The sequence below is a fragment of the Pezoporus flaviventris genome, unplaced genomic scaffold (assembly GCF_033815535.1).
Source record: "Pezoporus flaviventris isolate CSIRO_AGI_PZ_B2104156 unplaced genomic scaffold, CSIRO_AGI_Pfla_v1 ptg000113l, whole genome shotgun sequence".
Lineage (NCBI taxonomy): Eukaryota > Metazoa > Chordata > Aves > Psittaciformes > Psittacidae > Pezoporus > Pezoporus flaviventris.
Window position 1 is genome coordinate 1178407 of NW_026892661.1, and position 17815 is coordinate 1196221.

Genomic DNA, 17815 nt, shown 5'->3' on the forward strand with positions numbered 1-17815 from the left:
AGAGGGGCACTGGGAAGCACCCACTATGTGCTTTTCACCAAGGATTATCCCTGCAGGAATGAGCTTTTGTAAAGCTTAAAGTGACGCGTGTGTATATAAAAAGCTAAGAGGCACTTCCTCAAAGAGCAAATCCAAAACGTCTAAGAGACAGGAGTCATTTTCAGGCATAAATACATGAAAGCCCCACTGATGTGGAGTATTCCAAAGCTACTTACTCATTTCCCAGCTCTACAGTCACTCAAAGGAAATCTCATTTCCCAGCTTAATTATATGACTGGAGTTGACACTCGTGGTGGAGTTCAAGGGATACAGAACATCGGATTGAATGGAGCTCAGTGGGGAGGGCCAGAGAGAACAGAACCCAATCCCTCCGGTCTTGTCTCTGATAACACAGCAGGCTGCTGTCCCCCTGCCTGCCCCACGCTTGTCACCTCACTGCACTGGGGGCTTTACATGTGGTGCAGAGGAACACACACAGCAGGCAGGAGATGTCCTCACGTGAAGGACCATACTGTCTGTTAGGCCAAAGAGTGGCCCTTGAACACACCTGCATCCTTGGGGGAGATGAGGAGGGACCTGGCCCTTCTGGAGGGGTTCCTTCCATGTGTTTTCCTCCCGTCCCAGTGCCTCCAGTGACTGCTGTGAGATGAAAGGTAAAAGGCTCCTGAAAGCCCTGGCCAAAGCACCTCGTGCTCCGGTTTCAGGAAACTCGGAGCTTCCCCACAAATGTGCAAGGGTGGAAGTATGAAATCCCCACAAGGGAAAGCACAGGGATCTCAGGAGTCCATCGTATTTCCAGGTGTTTCTTCCCCTGGAAACACTGCTCCCTATTTCCACGATCTTGAGCGGTGTGCACGTCAGGCAAGAGCCTGGTGAGCAGCAGAGCAAGTCTGACCCAAAGCAACGGGGTAGTTGGAGAACTAAAGGAGTGGAAGTGAAACTCCAGGAGGCAAAAGGGCAGGAGCAGGTACCATGGATGTCAGGGCATGCCACGGGAAGTCACGAGGAGCAGAAATGCCATTTCAGGCCCAAACACTCCAAAATGTTCCTAGATGGGAGCTCCCACAAGCCCAGGCTGCCCCTTCTGCGGTAAGCACCAACCCTTTTCTGCATCCCAGCACGTGCAGCCTTTGCATTTCCTGTTCTCAAGCACACAGGCTTCTCCTGAAGCTCCCCCAGCATCACCAGAAACACAACTGTACATCCCGGATTTGCCCCAAGACACCAGATTTGACACCCTGGTAGTTACCAGGGCTGGAAGATCACGGCCCGGGCGAGAGGCTCCTGCAGGAGGCAGGGCAGAACGAACATCCATATCGACATCCTGTTTATGAGCCGAGCGTGGCGAATATCCCTGCAGACTTCCTCGAATCCACGGTGCCCTGCCAAGGGCAGGGAAATGAACTGCCACGTGCCCAGGGGAAGGGCAGGAGCCATGCTCGGGACTACGGGAAAAGGGGAATAAAGGGAGAAGCAGAGTGTGGTTTCATGGGAAGGACCCATAGGACAGTGCAGTCTCCTTCCCCTCCTGTGCAGTGAACACAGGGAAAAGCTAAGGACCCTGTCCTAGGCTAACACCTAGGACTTCACGCCACACGTTTGCTCGGATCCAATTATAACTGTAATTGAACTATAATTAAGCTTTCCTGCATGGATGATCATTCCGTGAAGAAACCACCTTTTCCATTTCAGTCGTTTCTGTAGCAGCTCCACTTGAAACCAGGAGAAGCCCCACTTCTTTGGGAACAGAGCACGCGAGCAGCCTCATCAGTAATCCCTACACAAGTGGAATCGGGCCAGGAAGCGTTGCCACAAGTCAGCAATTGATCTCCTCAGTGTAACAAGAGCCAACAGATGGCACCGGCAAATTGACTGCACGGAAAGCAACCAACATGTTGATTTAGGAGAAACACTTCCTGCAATTGTTCCGAGGCGTCCTCCCGCTCCCCATCCCTGCTGGAACACCCTCACTGAGCGCGCACCGCGTGTGCCCTGCTGCAGGGGAACACGGCCATGGGTCCGGGTTCCTCTCTTACTCCATGGCTGGCTCTGGAGCAGGTCTTTGGGCTACTGAAGGAGTAAGCCTGGAGAAGGCCAGTCTAAAGGCACGGACAGGACCTGAATTCCTTCCACAGCACAGCCCAGCAGCCCTCTCCTTCCTCTCCACTCCACTCCAGCCTTGCTGGGATGCCAACAGGAGCTGTCAGAGGGCTGACAGCAAAGCGCTCCTCTTTCCAGCTGCTTCTGCCTGCCAGGGACACTTGGGAAGCTCCAAACACGACGACCCCTTTGGATTAAGCAGCTGTTGGAGGGGTAAAAATCACTCCCACAAGCAGATACTGACGCTGCACAGGACCTCTGGGAGAGCTCTGGTGCCAGAGAACAGAGTCAAGACAGAGGCAGGGGGAGACAAAGGAAAAGCTGCTGCAGTGCCTCCTGCAATGGCACCTCCTGCCCCACGCTGCACGCCCCAGTGTCCTCACACACCACAGCAGCTCAGTGCGGAGCTGTCACTGTAGCTGTCACTTGTCACCAACATCACCGTCCTGCAGGGATGGCTGGCTGGCAGAGGCACATGCTCTTCAGACCGGCTGTCACAAGCCTGCCTGGCTGCTAAGGGGCACTGAAAGCCAGCACTCTGCATGCAAGCAGGCAACTGGTACAGGTTTTACCCATAGGAAAACACTCAACAGCAGAGATGTGCTCTGCAGTCCTTACACACCCAGACAATGGCCTGTCACCAGACCAGAGAGACCTCTCTCAACAAGCTCCTGGGCAAACAAAGGAGTTACCCCACCAGCAGAACCCCCTCATTCAGGGGTGCAGCAGATAAAGCCAGGCCATTCCACAGCCAAAGTGGGGGCTTTGGAGGTGGCACAAACAAATATTGCCAGCAGCTGAAAGCAGGAAACCGAGGACCAAGATGCACCCAGCAAAGTGTGTTTGCTCAGGAAGGAAGTTATCACCGTGTCCACATCCCTCTTCACAATCAATGCAGTGACTTGTGCCTCGCACAAGGTGAAGGAAACCCCAATGGTGTTTTGGGAAAAGTCAATACACACAAACCCTTGGGCCCGGTGCAGTGTTAATGCCCTGCTTGTGAGCGCTGTGCTCCGCTGTGACCCCTCCCCGATCCCAGGGGAATGGGTCTGGATTTCAGTGGCAGAAGCACAGACCCCACATTGACGCCTGCAGCTCTGCTAAACCCAGTGGGGACAATCTCATCGTTCCAGGGCATGTACAATGGGATGGAGCCGAGGGCAAGAGTACAGGAGTGGGGCACAGTCACACAATTCCCACCTCTTTTGAACCCCTCCAGCTTTACCCATGCTGTGTTTACGCTGCAACTGACCTCTCCATCCTCTCGCTTAGAGCCTTGTTACAGGAGGAGGAAACCCTCTGCTCCCCAGCTTCAGCGGATGCTGGTGCCAGTGATTTGTTTCTTTAGTTCAGAAGCCGTATAAAATCACTGTAATGCTTAACAGATGCAACTGTGAGAACTTCACGGGGGTCAGAGCCGTGCATTAGAGGTGGTATGGAACATTATTTCTTTATCCTAGTCAAGGAAAAAGGCAAACTATACCCACAAATGCCAGCCCCCCGTGATGGCCCAAGCTACTACACTAAAACATGTCCACATGTCCATCTGCAGACAGCAGGCAAGGAAAGCTGCCTGCCTACTGCTGTGATTTCATTGAACTCCTTCATAAGAACACCTAAGAACCAGGGTTAAGCATTAGCTGAAGCCAAAGGGACAGAAGCTCAAGTAACAGGCAGGTAAAGGCTCCTGTCTCAAGAACGCTGGACCCCCCAGCCCAGCTCCTTGGTTTAAGACTCACTTCTACCTCCTGCTCTTTGATCTAACACGAGACTTCCTAGGGCAGAGACGGAGATCTCCACGAACAGCACGTGCTGTGACCCGTGCGCAGACCTCACACTGCAAATCAGGCCACTATCTGGTCAAATCTCAGCTGAGCTGCAGGTGTCAAACCCAGCACACAGATGTTGGATGCAGCTTTTGCTTGCAGCATCAGCAACCACAGGGGCTCTGATGAAGCAATGCAAGTGCTGTGTGGCTTTGCTGGAGTGAAAGGAGTGAGAAGAGGGCAGTGAGCACCGCTGTGCTTCAGCCCTGTGCTGTGCTGACAGCACTGCAGCACTACCTCCGTGGCTCCTGTGCAAACCAAACACCATCTTGGCACTTACTAGACAAAGACTGCACTTGCTAATTAAAACCGGTTTCTGAATGAGTTCAGTTAACCCGGCACAGGGCCTTACGGAGGAGCATTTACATGGATGTAAAGCAGTTCACACATCAAACGGGCAGATCCTGGTCACGTAAGCCTGGCTATGGTGTGTAAGCCGCAGCCTGCACTCTGCACACAAGTGAAGCCAAAAGGGGAATCAAAGCCTGGGAAGACACTTGCTCACCTTGGTCCCTTTCAGCACGGGTCGTCCTCCATCTGAGGGCACCTTCAAACTGGTTCCTCAATCACTCTCCTCCCATAAAGTCATTCAGCAGCTGAACTCCTGTCCAAAGCCAGCAAGGTCGGGCCATGCCTGTGCAATGTGGCACCAGCCTCCTTTAAATGAAGGGGAATGGAGGAAAGGCCGGGGGAAACGTGGTGACAACACAGGATGTTCCTGCCTTTATCTGCCCCATTTCCCATCAGGTAAAGCAGCGCACATCGCTCTGCACTGCATGTAGGAGGGGAAGCACAAAGCAGCTCATGTGTGCTCAGCTCCGCACCTCGGCAGTGATGGGAAGAGCCGAGCATCCAAGGGGGATGGAGCAGGATCCCGCAGGAGCCCGGGCTGCCAGGAAGCACAGCAGCAAGAAGGGGAGGGAAAGCTGCTGACGAGCACCGCAACCATCTCTCAACAAGCCAGAGCAGCAGCTAGTTCTTAATGACAAGAGCAACACACAGTAAGGGTGGCTCTGGTTCAGCTCCCCAGTCTTCCACACAGCACAAGAAATCCCATTGCTGTAAGCTGCCAACAGGAAAACTAACTGGCAATGGATCAGGATGTGCAGCAGTCACAGGGAGCCTTTGCAGTGGCTTCCAACTGATTTCCTGAGGCTCCTCAAGGGTTAAAGCAGAGCACTTCTGGAAGATATTAGGCACTGATGTCTTGGCTTCCCCTCTGTACACAGCAACAGCCTCCAGAGGAATCTGTCATCCCATATAACAATCCCTTTCACTCACCCTGCGCCTCGCCACAGCCCGAGCGGCGGTGGCTCCGTGCGGAGCTGCGACACGGAATCCTGCCCACATTCCAGGGAGGAGGTTCTGCAGCACACACAGCACTCCTCATGTGTACTTACATTAACTGCAGCTCTGTTCTGAAGGGTAACAGCTCCTGCTTAAAGAAGGCTGTAGGAACATTAACTATCACATTGGGATTGCAAGAGTATCAGAGAGAGTCTAAAGCAACGGCTAAGATGGGACTGCATATTCCATCAAGTCCATCTGGGAATACCTGTAAGGGTTGTCTGCTCTATACCAAAGTCAATCTACTTGGATATTCAATATATACCATGGCAGTAGGCAGCACTACAGCACACGCCTGCAGAAGAGGGAGTTATGCTGTAATATTGGACAACTCCATGACTGCCAAACCCCAAACTCTTGGGGTATCCCGGGAATCACAGGCACTTCTCAAAGGGTCTGCAGGCAGCCCAGCTCCCACAACCCCAGTGAGAACACCAAACACCCTACACCAAGGAACCAGCACCAAGCAATTGCCAGCTTCACCACCAGTGACAGCATCACCTTTATTGCTGAGGCTATTCCAAGGTGCTAACTGCACCACACCACAGGCTCTGGAGCAGGAAGGGTACAGCAGGATACAGCAGGATGCCGGATCTGGATGATGCACTCAGATCCTTGGAGGCTGGTTTCCAGCAGAGGTTTTGCCTCACAATCAGATGGCAGTTTCTATGGGAACAAACAAGCAGCAGCCCCGTCACCAGATGCCTCACACAGGCCCTGCCTTGGAGAGGCACACGCAGGGTCCCGGCCAGGCTGCTCCATGCTGGGAATGCCGAGGGCAGCGCATGTCTGCGGGCTGGTGTGTACCCACTGCTCAGCAAGACTGCTGGCCACAGCACCAGTGCATGCCCAGCAGCACGAGGATGCTCTGGGTGAGGTTACCAGCTCTGAGGCACAATGACAACTGATATGCCCAAAGTAGTACCAGTACAAAGCCCATGCAGTGGTTTTGCTCCAAGGAGCCCGGTGCCTGTGTGCACATGAGGCACCAATACATCCGCCGTCACAGAATAAACTCTGGTTTCACATCAACAGGCCAAAACGTCACAATTTCCATCAGGCACAGACCACAGCACAAAACCATTCTCCTCCCAAAGCCATCACCTCTGGTCACTGCCTCCACCCCCAAGTTAATTAAAGCTCCCCCAGTGAGCTGCTTTAGGAGGGTTAACGTCACTGTCAGCAAGACGGTACCACTCTCCCCTGGGCCTGAGAAGAGCCACGGCTGCCTCAGCCCCGCATTGCAAACAGGAACATTCAGACTCCAAGGTTCCAGCATCAGCACCCCTCGCTCCAGAATGGTTATGAAATGAAGTGGAAATTTTGGGGAAGAGAAGCCAAAAGTGAAACTAAGGAATGCAACCTTCCCCACATTAACCCTCAGTGACCAGGATAAACATCCCAGCCACGGAGAGCCCTTTCCTCACCCGATGCTGCACGTGCTTTGCAGTAGAAGCAAAGCAGACGGTGCTGGTGTGAGCAGCACTGATTGGGCAACGCTGCCCTGCCCCATGCCCCTGCACCTTCATGTCTCATTATTTGCAGTTATTCATAGATATGCACTAGAGAGATTGAAACCAGTGACCTTAAAAACCTCAACCTGTCCCCAGCAGCACCTCTACAGGGAGGTGGCAGTGCCCATAAAGCAGCACATCCAAGGAATGCCTGGCCGGGATCTCCCTCCACCACCACTCATCCTGCCCTGCAAGGGATGCTACTCAGGACAGAGCCTCTGTGGGCACTGAAGGAAAAGCAGTGTTTAATCTCCACGTGGCTGATGTGGAGCTTTAGGAAGGTTGCTTCTTCCCCCAGAAACACAAGGGTTAGGCTAAGATTGAAGCTTGTTTTCCAACACAGCAGCCTGACAGGAATTCACAGCAGTAACTGCACAGAGCAGTGTTTTAAAGCATCCCCTCTCACTTCGGTGTAGCTCTGAATTCCAACACTCCGGCAGCCTACAAGCCACTTCCAACAATAGTATCTGATTCCCCTTATCAGTAGGGATTGCTTAAACCCACAGATAAGGCTCTCAGGAGCTAAAACCTACTTCAAAGCCAAACCATGACAGAGCACCTGCACTCTCACAGCAACTGGGAAGGCAGATGCAAGGTGTCCAGGGGGTTTGCCTGCCCTCAGCACCAACGTGTGCCAAGTAACCATCACTGCACCCCAGCTCTGATTTACAGCAAGGGACAAGGGCTATTTCTGGAGCACAGACAGGGCTATTTTGAAGGCAGCAATAGTGTTGTAGTACCCAAATTCTAATTGTGGCTGCTGCTTTGCTTTGCCACCGTAAATCCTGTTCTGAGGGAGTAAGACAGCAGCCAATACACGAGCGTAGGCATTGCACAACTGGGCTTCTGCAGGCACTTGGTGTGAAGCAGAATGTGCTTGGAAGACTGAATTTCTAGGGAATGTTTAAACACTGAAGAGTAAACACTGAGTCAGAGGCGAGCACTGCATCCAGGTGAAGGCAGCAGGGGCACGTGGAAGCAAAGCCACAGCCTGGAGTTCACTCAATGCCTCCCCTTGTACATGGGAATTCAGGGCCCGACGCAGGACAAAGCCTCTTTTATACGTGCAGAAGCTGCGAGGAAACAAAACCCAAACAAGTAAAGCCCATCTACGGGGGGCTTACAACAGGTCTGCAACACAGCTCGGTGTGCCTCAGCCTGGGCGTTCGAGCAGAGGGGCCAGACACAAGTACTCCCAACTCCAGGAAGGGAAGAGGGGGGATGCTCATCTCAAGCGCGGCTGGTACCTTAGTGCACAGCAGGTATTGTTCCTTCCACCCAGGCAGCCACCTCAGACTCCAGCAGTTTTCCCATTTCATGGCATTCCCCATTTCCTGCACCAAGCAGGGCAGGAGCACCAGCACCAGCACATCAGCAACACATCCACTTGTCCTTTCAGCAGGCTATTTACTTTCACAAGAACAAAGGGACGCAGCTATTGACTTACTGCACCTTACTGCAGCACAGCAAGCTGTGCATCAGGGTAACTCCCCAGTTCACACAGACAGAAGTAGGTATTCCCTAAAAATTCCTTTGTCCATAAACCGCACAGGAACAGGCATTGCTGGTACCAGACCACTCATCCCAGCGTGCACCACCAGGAAGCAGTGCCCTGTGTGATGGTACCCAGCAGCACCCAGCTTCCCTCCTTGTGTCCCAGCAAAGCGCAAGCTGCTCTTGGCTGAGGGATTCCTGCTCCTTAAGAGGGGAAGAGCCCACAGACGGTGCTCTGCAGCCCATGTGGGAAGCGAGAGAGGCAGGGTGGGCAAGCTGGAGCCACCAGAACTGCTCTGGCTCCTGACCGAGGAGCCTGAGAAGTGGGCAGTGGCATCCATTTGTTTAAATCACCTTCTGCAGCCGTGCTCCACACGTGGGAACAACCCGGCGCTCTGGCAGCCCGAAACACAAGCAGGAGGAAACTGCTCCAGGATGCACATCTGCAGCTCCCAAGGAGCACACGGAGAGGCTGCCAAGTCGGGATGGGAGCTGCCTTACACGGCTTCTATAAGGAACTCGTACGGCAGCACAGAAAGGTACCCGTGGAGCTGCACAGAGGTGCTGTAACCCCAAACCCCTGCACAGGGCTGCAGGGCTGTACGTAAGCGCTACGCAGCTCTGCTGAGCACATACTGAACCCATTCCACAGCTCCTCGGGATCTGTGCCATTGGAGATCCTTACGCAAGGCCCAGTGACAAATGCCACCTCCCCTGACACGGAGGCGCGGGAGGAGCCTGCAGGGGTTCAGGATCACATTTCCCATCTCCCTGCTCATTCACTGCTACCACTTGTGATGCCCTGGCTCTCCAGGGACAGATTACCAGGAAGTACGGGAGATTTCTACGAACTTGAAGCATGCCAGCAAGAAAACCCAGGCCCTGTCTCACAAAGCGATCGCTGTTCCTCCCTCTCTTTAAATGCAGGTGTAAAACAAACTTGTTTACCAGCTGCAGGCCTGGCAGCACTAAATCCTCACTGCTCTCAGTGCTAGAATCCAGATAACCCAGTTTGCAATTGGCTTCCCAAGAAGAGCTACTGCAGCTGAGAGCACATCTTAGAGCACATCCAGGCCAGTGACCAAGCTTCTAAGGCAAGAAAGTTGGAAACGTCACTTTCAAGGGTTGCTTTCACTTTAGAGAGTGGAAGTTGTGAAAGTGACATCTTCTTTCCCTACCAGAGATCATTCCATCCCCACCAAGGCCAACGGGATCCAGAAGCAGCCATGAACAGCTCAAGAAAGCTTTTCCCAAGCAGAGTCACCCAATACTGCTGTTATCCATCCCCTCTGGCAGCTCCTCCTTTGGAGCACGTGAACCAGACCCATTAGCAGAAGCCAACTGCTTTCAGCTCCATCAGCAAACACACTGATGCTGCTGTCCTGTGTGGAAAGTACCTTACTGTGATCCCTGTGAGCAGGCAGAGCCTCAGCCCTCCCCACTGCCACCAGTGAGGAGAAAGCCAAGCCTCACTTTGTGCCTTCAAAGGGGCTTTCCCTGTTTGCAGCTCGAGCTGGGGCAGTGAGGAATGAGTTGAGCAGAGCTGGCACAGCCACCGAGGTCTCTGTGGTGCAGATCTTGGTCCATCTCTCCAGAAAGGAGCTTCAACATTATTAGCCTGACTTTCCATGAGTCAGGTACAAAAATGAGTTTCTACTCCAGCACGTACCAGAAATTCCTTAAATGCACCAGCTGCCTCAGGGAAAACAAGAACTTTTCCCCAGTTATGGAATGTGGTGGAGTCTTAGAGAATAGCTAACAGTGACATCTGAGATGCTGCAGTGGGCTAGGGCCAGGACGTGCACCTCCTAAAGAGACCACAAGCCTGCACGGGAGCAAGTCCCTCCTGTCAGCAGGGCTCTGCAGAACCATACTCCTCATGGGCTACACCTTCCGCTCCTTACACATCCCATTCCCCTTCCCATCCCCACACACAGGGCTCGGGCTCAGAGGTCAGGCTCTAACACCCGACCATGAAGGAATCGGCTGCAGCCGTACCACAAAGCAGCCTGCGCATCCCAAGGACCTGTCATTCCAGCAGGATTACAGCTTGGAAGCGCTCAAAACTGCAAAAGCTCCCGTTAAGAGGAGTCACAGTTCAAACGCTGCAGCTTCACACGCAAACCCGGGTGAATCCAGGCTCGGGCAGGTACTGGATGCCATCGGAGGAGCAGAACACAATGTTGTGTGTCACTGCCTGGAATGACCCCCCGGCTGCAGTCACAGCACTGGAGCTGTGCCTCACTCCCGGGTCACGCTCTCCCCTCCTTCCCCCTCACGTTCATCGCTGTGCTCGAGGAGCCTCTGGCCTGTCTGTGGAGGGGAAGCTGAGGGGAAACAGCTCTGCCCAGGCCCTCTGGGGAAGGAGCAAGGAAAAGCTGTCACACGTCACTGAAATGGAATGTGAGGGAACCAAGCAGTAGGGAGGACAAGGACAGCCTTACACTGCAACCTGCTTGTGCACAGCATCGGCTGTGGAAAGCACAGAGCCTTCAACGCAGCACCTGGGCTTGTGCTCGAGATCCCTTTTGCTCCGAGGGTCTGAAGAGGGATTCTGGTTTGTAGGAAAGGTCTGTGAGTCAAATGAATCACTTGACAGGAATGTACAGTCATCCTGCAATGGAAAATGCAGAGATTCAATGCTAAATCTCGTATCCAGCATCAAAGGTTCAGGAACGCTCCTTTAAGAAGCATTACTCATCCCTGAGCTGCACAGCACTGCAGAGGTGTGGGGAAAGGAGCAACAGCATCAATAACTTACCAGCAAAACAAGCAGGTAGGAGTCAAAAAGCATAGAGCAAGACTTCAAGCACCCAAGTGTGAGAAGCCTTTGTGCAGCAGGGCTACTTCCTGGGCACCAGATGATACCTGAGGCCAGTTTTCAGCTCTGCCCCACTCTGACTGTACCCAAAGACATGCACTCGATGGTGGCACTCACATCTGCAAGCAGGACAAGAAGTCCCCTCTCTCCAGGAGCTGACAGGGCTTGCTGAAGCACTCAGCTACTCACCTAAGGAGAAAAGAGGAACCCATGCACATCCTGGCTGACAACAGCATGGATGCAGTGTTACACACGTGTGTATCTGCAGATACACAGCTACAGGGCAGAGGTTTAGCAGTGGCTGTGTAAAGGTTACAAAGGTCCAGCACCACAGCAGTCCTACACGAGGGCCTGTCCTTCACGTGAGGGTCACAGAATGAGTTGCAATACCCATTCCAACTTGATTTTACAACACATGTCAAAGGTAAGAGCACACAAGGAGATCACTTCCTCATCCACATCAGGCTCCCTGCATCACCATTCCATGCCACATACTCTCCTAAAACCCCTCCTCACTGCACTGAGGTCTGTTGAAAAGTGCAGTGAAAGGCACGTATAGCCAGACCCAAAGATGCTCTGGTCCATCACTGCCTGCCAGCGGACACATCGCCTCCAGCAGCCTCTTGCTCAAAGAATTTGGTTCTGAAGAGTGCCAACAGATGTGGTTACGTGGAGCTGAGGCCCTCCCTGTGCACACGAGCTGAGTCTTCTCTGTCCCGCAGTGTTCCACCATTAACCAACCCATCCACGTGCTCCCCACTGGTGCCACTGTGCCCCAGCGCAGCACAGGGGCTCCTGCAGCTCCCCAGCGCTCCTGAACGGCCGCAGTTACTGCTCCGTGCTCTTTGCATCTTTTATCTCAACAAAACCTTGCAGGACGAGGCTTGTTCTAGGCACCAACGCCCTCGTAGCTTCTCCTGATAGCAGGCAAGCAGTTAGCTCTGTACCCTCCGTGATCAGCCGGCTCACCTTCCCCACCTTCCACAAGCCAATGCCCGAGAACATGAAAAGATCTCCCTTCTGAGCTGTGGGTTCCTTTACTGATAAACACATGGCAGGATTCCCCCCCGATTCTGATAAACCTGTGGGTTCAGCTTTACTGGAAGCCATGCTTCCCACCGTGCTAGCTTTTCATACTCCTCTGTCTCATTAAGCAACTGAGATACCCAAGGAGTGAGTTAGAAGTGAAAGGAAGGTTCTTAATCACAAGATCTAAACAGAACTGGTCCTCTGTCAGCTCATCTTTGGGGGAAAGCTGTCTAACACTGCACTGTCCCTACACACACGCTTTCCTTGCAGGGACTGGTAGCTCTCCTGTGGCTGGTTGATACTTGCAGGGGTGAATTAGTAAGTGCTTGGTAACTCAGCACCTTGCAGTCAGCTGTGAATAAGCAAGGTCCCTGTCCTGAACACCACAGCCTGGGGAGGCCAGGCAAGTGCAGCGAGCCACAATGGCAGTGCAAGGCACTGAGCCATCCCAGCACACCCTCCCATTAGTGCTCCAACTCCCTGGCTCCTACGAGCCGGCAGCTCTACATGTGCCTCATCCAGTAGCTCTCAACACCAAATACATAAACAGTCCCTGGAGCACAGATGGGAGCTGATTCCTATCCCCTCCCAGGGGAGTTCCCTCATCACCAGGCTACAAAATCATGTTCCCTCTTGCTTCCAGCCTTTGATGATACAAATCTTACGTTCCTTCCTACACAGCACCCCAGTTCCAACATGAGCAGCACCATCCCCTCCCTGAGCAGGGCACTCGGAGCTGCACTACGGCTGCCCCGAGGCCCCAGGAGGTGGCTCGGCTTGGGGATCACAGGGAACGCAATTCCCATCTCCCTTTCACTCCCCTGCGGTACTGGAGCTCACCCGGGTGCCATGAGCCCCACGATGCTCCAGGAGCCTGTCCTGCCTGGAAACACGTTCTTCCCATGGGAGCAGGGTGCTGGGGGTCCAGCTCCTGAAGAGCAGAAACCATCCAGTGTTTCTCCTTGCAGCAAACCACATCCTGAGCTCAAGCCCGTGCCCAGTGTCACCTATTTCTCCCTTTTGAAGGCAAGTTTCTAACCTGCAGTGTTTCAAACTCCTAGGATACTGACTGTGCTTTCTAGAGACCTGCAATCAGAGAACCCCTCTGCTCTTCCACCCTCTGAGCCCAAACAGCCTCCCTGGAAAACATAACCCTCATCATTCAAGTCCTCTGCAGCAGAAGCAAGTTTGACACCACACGAGGGATCTTGTCTTTCAATGGAGGATGAAGTGAAGCAGTGCTCTAAGGGAGCATCAGCTTTCAGCCCCAAAATGCAGAAGGTTGGGGGGTTTGGATTGTTGTGGTTTAACCCCAGTCAGCAACTCAGTACCAGGTTTTAGCTCACTACCAAAGGCAGGGGAGGAGAGAAAGGGTGATGAAGGAGGAAGTCAGTGTTCTCTGAGTGAAGTTCACCTTACAGCAGTAGTGCTACAAGACACAGGACTGCAGCTGCTGGGCCTCGCTGGTTGGCAGTCTGAGAAGATAGAGACAACCAAACCCCACTGAGGAGCTCTGCGGTGCCCCAGAGCATCAACCTTCCACAGCTGGTCCAGGAGCTCCAGCAAACCCCCTGCCACAGCCAAGCACATCTTGTAGCTGCCACCCGGAGAGTCCCAGCGTGTCCTGCGGTCACAGACACAGCCCTGGACAGCCAGAAACCACCCGAGGCTGAACGGAAGGCAGACACGGGCCCTGGAAGGCAGCACCACGGCGTCAGGCAGAGGCTGACTTGTGTCCATGCCAGCAGACAGGTTCACTCTTACATCAGGCCCTACTCCTGAGGAGTTACTCAAAAGCTGGCACCGAACCACCTCCTAGAAAACCAAGCGCTGATGCCTTAAGTCACCTCCTTGGTCTTCCACATTCACACTCGCACCATGAGAGCCTACAACACAGCTTTTCCTTCTCCTGCCTCTCACAGCTTCATGGAGTCCTTGGGCCATTTGCTCTCTCCAGGGAAGGCAGCTCAGCGCCAGCCCGGAGCTGCACCGTGGGATTAGCCAATGTTTATGAAGTGCTTTAAAGATTACAAGTGTCGCCTATGTGCTAAATATTTCCCTGGCACTATCAGCCTGAACGGCAGCCGAGTATCTTGTATCTGCTCCTGCTCATCTCGACCTGCCTGCCGAGGGCATCAGTCAAGCTGCCTTCCAACCACTGTACTTGGCGTTGATCCGAGGGGCATCTTCAGGCACATGACAGGAGAGGACAGAATGAGGGAACTACCAAGAGCCTGACTTGTAAAACTACTGCAGCACCATCACCAGGAGAGGCTGAGGGCTTTATTTGCTTTTAAAACATTCTCATGTGTGTGCATGAGCCTGGAATACTCTGGAATGATGCCCAAGCGTGCAAAGAGGCCCTCGCCGTCATTCCCCTGGACAGAACTGGCTTGGCAGTGCTATGAAAAGGTACTTTGTGCACAGCAGCTCAACAGGAGCTAAATGGATCCCAGAGTCCTTCCTTCCCCAAGAAGCTCTTTGCAACACTCACAGCATCTGAAATCAGAGACTGAGCACACAGGGCTGCATTACACACAGCAAGGATGCACCGATTCTGGTTCCTTTCTTCCCCTTGTTACTGTAGCACCTCAATGGCTCTTCCTTTGGGTATGAGCAGGGCTGAATTCTGCCCCCAGAGCTGTACCACTGTCCATCAGCCATGTACCACTGACCCCAGGGACCCCCATGTCCCCAATGTGTGACCAGCCACAGGGCTGCAGCCCACTTGACCCTGAGTTACAGCAGCTCTGGGCAGCCCCAGCACAGCAGCCCCATGCCCAGGCTGCACTTGCCCTGGGCTGTGTCTGCCCTCCAACAGCCAGGGATAAACACATGAAACCCAAGGACAGAGGAGCCCATTGCAAAGGAAAACATCACCCAAAGCCAAAACAGTGGCACCGCAACAGCGGCTCCTGCTCAGCAGAGGGCTGGCGGCTGGTGAATGCCTGCTCAACACCACAGCAGCACGAGAACCAAAGGCAGGGTGGTCCGGCAGCAGCTCTGCAGCACAGGAGGGTGTTCTGGGAAGGGATCCCTGGAAAGACAACAGGGCAGGAGGGAGAGCACGGCAGAGAGGGGAGTGCAGGGCTGAGAGGGATTCCTGGGGGCAGGAGGAGCGCTCAGACTGAGGGAGCTGCCCTCGTGGGGACCTGCTCTGTGCAGGTCCGTGTGGCTGACAGTGCCACTGCTTCAGGTGACTCCCTCACTCACACATCAAACACTCCTTACACCAGGAGCTGGTTCAGGCCAAGAACTCCACGCTGAACACACAGCTCGGTACAAAGCAGCCTCCTGACAACACGTGCAGAGCCACCTGCACCCTTCTGCACAAAGAGAACTGGAACCAGAGCATCACACCCTACGGAAGACGGGAACTGCTGTTTGAGATCATGCAACACATTTAACAGAAGAAAAAGCAAAAGATAAGAAGCAATCTTATTCCTCACTTTAGCTGGGAGCTGATATTCCTGTTCTAATCAACTGGAGCATCCCCAGCACTGAACTTCACCGCTGAACTCAGAGGCAGAGCTGAGGTTTGCACCTATGAGAAGGAGGCACCAGAGGAGACTGCAGAGCAGCCTTTGTTCCGGGTCCCAGTGAGGAAAACGCAATGGCTTTTCCCTCCCATCCACCAGGATCTGAGCTCAGAGCACAGGAAGCAAGCTCTGTCCACACAGACCACGCAGGAGGCTTTCAGCTTCGGAGACCTCCCTGTGGCAAAGCGAGAGGCGCTTTGCTGTTTACCTCAGCCAGCCACGTAACCTGCTCTGCAATCGCCTGCCGGGCGCTGTGCTCAGCTCCTGTTTGGACAAGCACGTTAGCTCGGTGACTATTTGAATGATGACTCACCCGAACAAGCCGGGGCACCCTACCACACCAAGCCCAAACTGCTGACTACGGGCTCGGGATGCAAATCCACCAGGAAGCGGCGTTTCCCTATGAAGGGAGGGCTGGGATGGCCAGGCCTGGTCACTGCTGCGTGTTGGTTGTGCCACCACAGACAGGCTGCTCCTCACCACTGCTCAAAGAGATGCGTACTTGTTAACTGCAACTCCAAGCCACGTCTGGGGGAAGCCTGGTACCTACAGTGACACAGCCAAGCCAACTCTAACACCAGACTAGAAGCACAGAGTGAAGCAGAGTGGTAAAACCCATTATACAGAGACAAACCCCACCTCAGCTGCCAGCTCAAGGCCAGATTCAAAGAGGAGATGAGAAGAATGAGCAAGTTTTGGAGCATATTCTTGCTCTCATAGCAGTTGTGAAGAGCCTGGCTGCAAGCCCGCGGCCGCCCCGCTGGCGGCACTCCTCCAGCCACTGCCACTTGTGCCTCACGAAGCATGTGAGAGCCACAACCCGTGACGAGCCCAGCAGTAATTGCTGTATCAATTTCGATGCTCCTCCGGCCAGAGCAAGGCCTGTAACTGTAAACCAGAAACCTTTTAATATCCCTCTCAACGAGGGGAGAACAACTCCAGAGCAGCAGCAGCATGGGCTGAAACCTGCCGGGGCCTGGCTGAACCACCCACCCAGGCACGAGTGGTGCCGAGACACTGGCAGGGACACAGAAGCAGCTCTTCCGTGTGTTACTGCTGCTGCTGTGCTGCTCAGCCCTTCTCTTGCTGACCTCACTGAAGAGCACGGTGTGCTGGAACACAGAATGAGAAGGCAGAAGAACAAGCCGATGATGTGCCGTCAGAGCAGGACGTGGTGCGAGCGCAGCCTGAGGATGTGCACAAATGCAAGCCCAAGATTTCAGCGAGTCAACAGGGCTCTGTGGAACAGGGCAGGGTTACAACTGCTCTCTGCTGTGTCCAAGCAGTGCTCAGGGCAAGGTAAACAATCTGAAGGGCTGTCTGGAGCTGATAAAACATTCCCATCCACTGCAGCCTTTGAACAGCAAGCCACACTGCTGCAGCAGCACTGAGAGCAGCAGAACCCATTTCCAGTCCCTGCTGCCAAATCCCAAAGGCCGTCCCCACCTTACCAGCCCTTTACAGGGAAGGCAGCTGCTCCTGCCCCGGAATGAAGGGGCAGGTTTGGGAGAGCCTGGAGCAGGCCCCACCTCGCTCCATGCAGCCCTGACCTGCTTTTGTCTCCCCGTGCTGCGAGCAGGGCTGTGTTGCCATGGTGAAGGCTCTGACACATTTGGTTTTCCCACTGATTTCCTGCTGCACTACAAACCTCTGCTGCTCTGCTCATGGCTGTGGTGACAGCAGCCACACACGGGTGAAGAACAGAGTGAGCCAACAGCTGGTCACTGCCAACAGCATCTTCCAGAGCAGCCTTAAACTTCCACCAAATCAAATCCCTCTCCCTCATCTCCATCAGGATGACTTGGATGCTCCATTCCTGTCTTCTCAGGACACGTGAGAGTTTACCTTGCATCCTAACCCCACCTGCCTTTAAACTGAGCCCAAGGCAAGCTCAAGGTATCTGATCATCCTCCAAAGATGCCTCTCTAGAAGGCAAACCCGCATGCCTGTCCCCAGTAATCCCAGCCTTAGGACAACCTGGAAGCCAAGCCTGGAGTCCTGCTGCCACACACTCCCATCAGCTTCCAAGGCTGTAACCCTTGAGCTGCAGCACAGAGCAACGCTGCTCCCAGCAACGCACTGACATGCTCAAACCAAATGTGACCTTCAGGCCTGCTGCTGTTTTAGCAGCAGGTTTGCCATGAC

At 53.8% G+C, this 17815-nt stretch overlaps 1 protein-coding gene across 7 annotated transcripts in view; it reads right to left on the bottom strand.

Annotated features, from left to right (window-relative positions):
• The window catches only part of SIK3 (SIK family kinase 3), a 55440-nt gene that overhangs the window by 31584 nt on the left and 6041 nt on the right, over positions 1 to 17815 (bottom strand). The window contains exon 1 of one of the 7 annotated variants that reach the window (XM_061477997.1): positions 5208 to 5712. The exons of 5 other annotated variants lie outside the window; for them this stretch is intronic. In XM_061477997.1, the coding sequence (XP_061333981.1) occupies positions 5208 to 5276 (69 nt within the window). In that variant the 5' untranslated portion in view covers positions 5277 to 5712. Of the gene's footprint in view, positions 1 to 1678; positions 1888 to 5207; positions 5713 to 17815 lie in introns of those variants that run through there. One more of the 7 variants, XM_061477996.1, reaches the window with a different exon arrangement.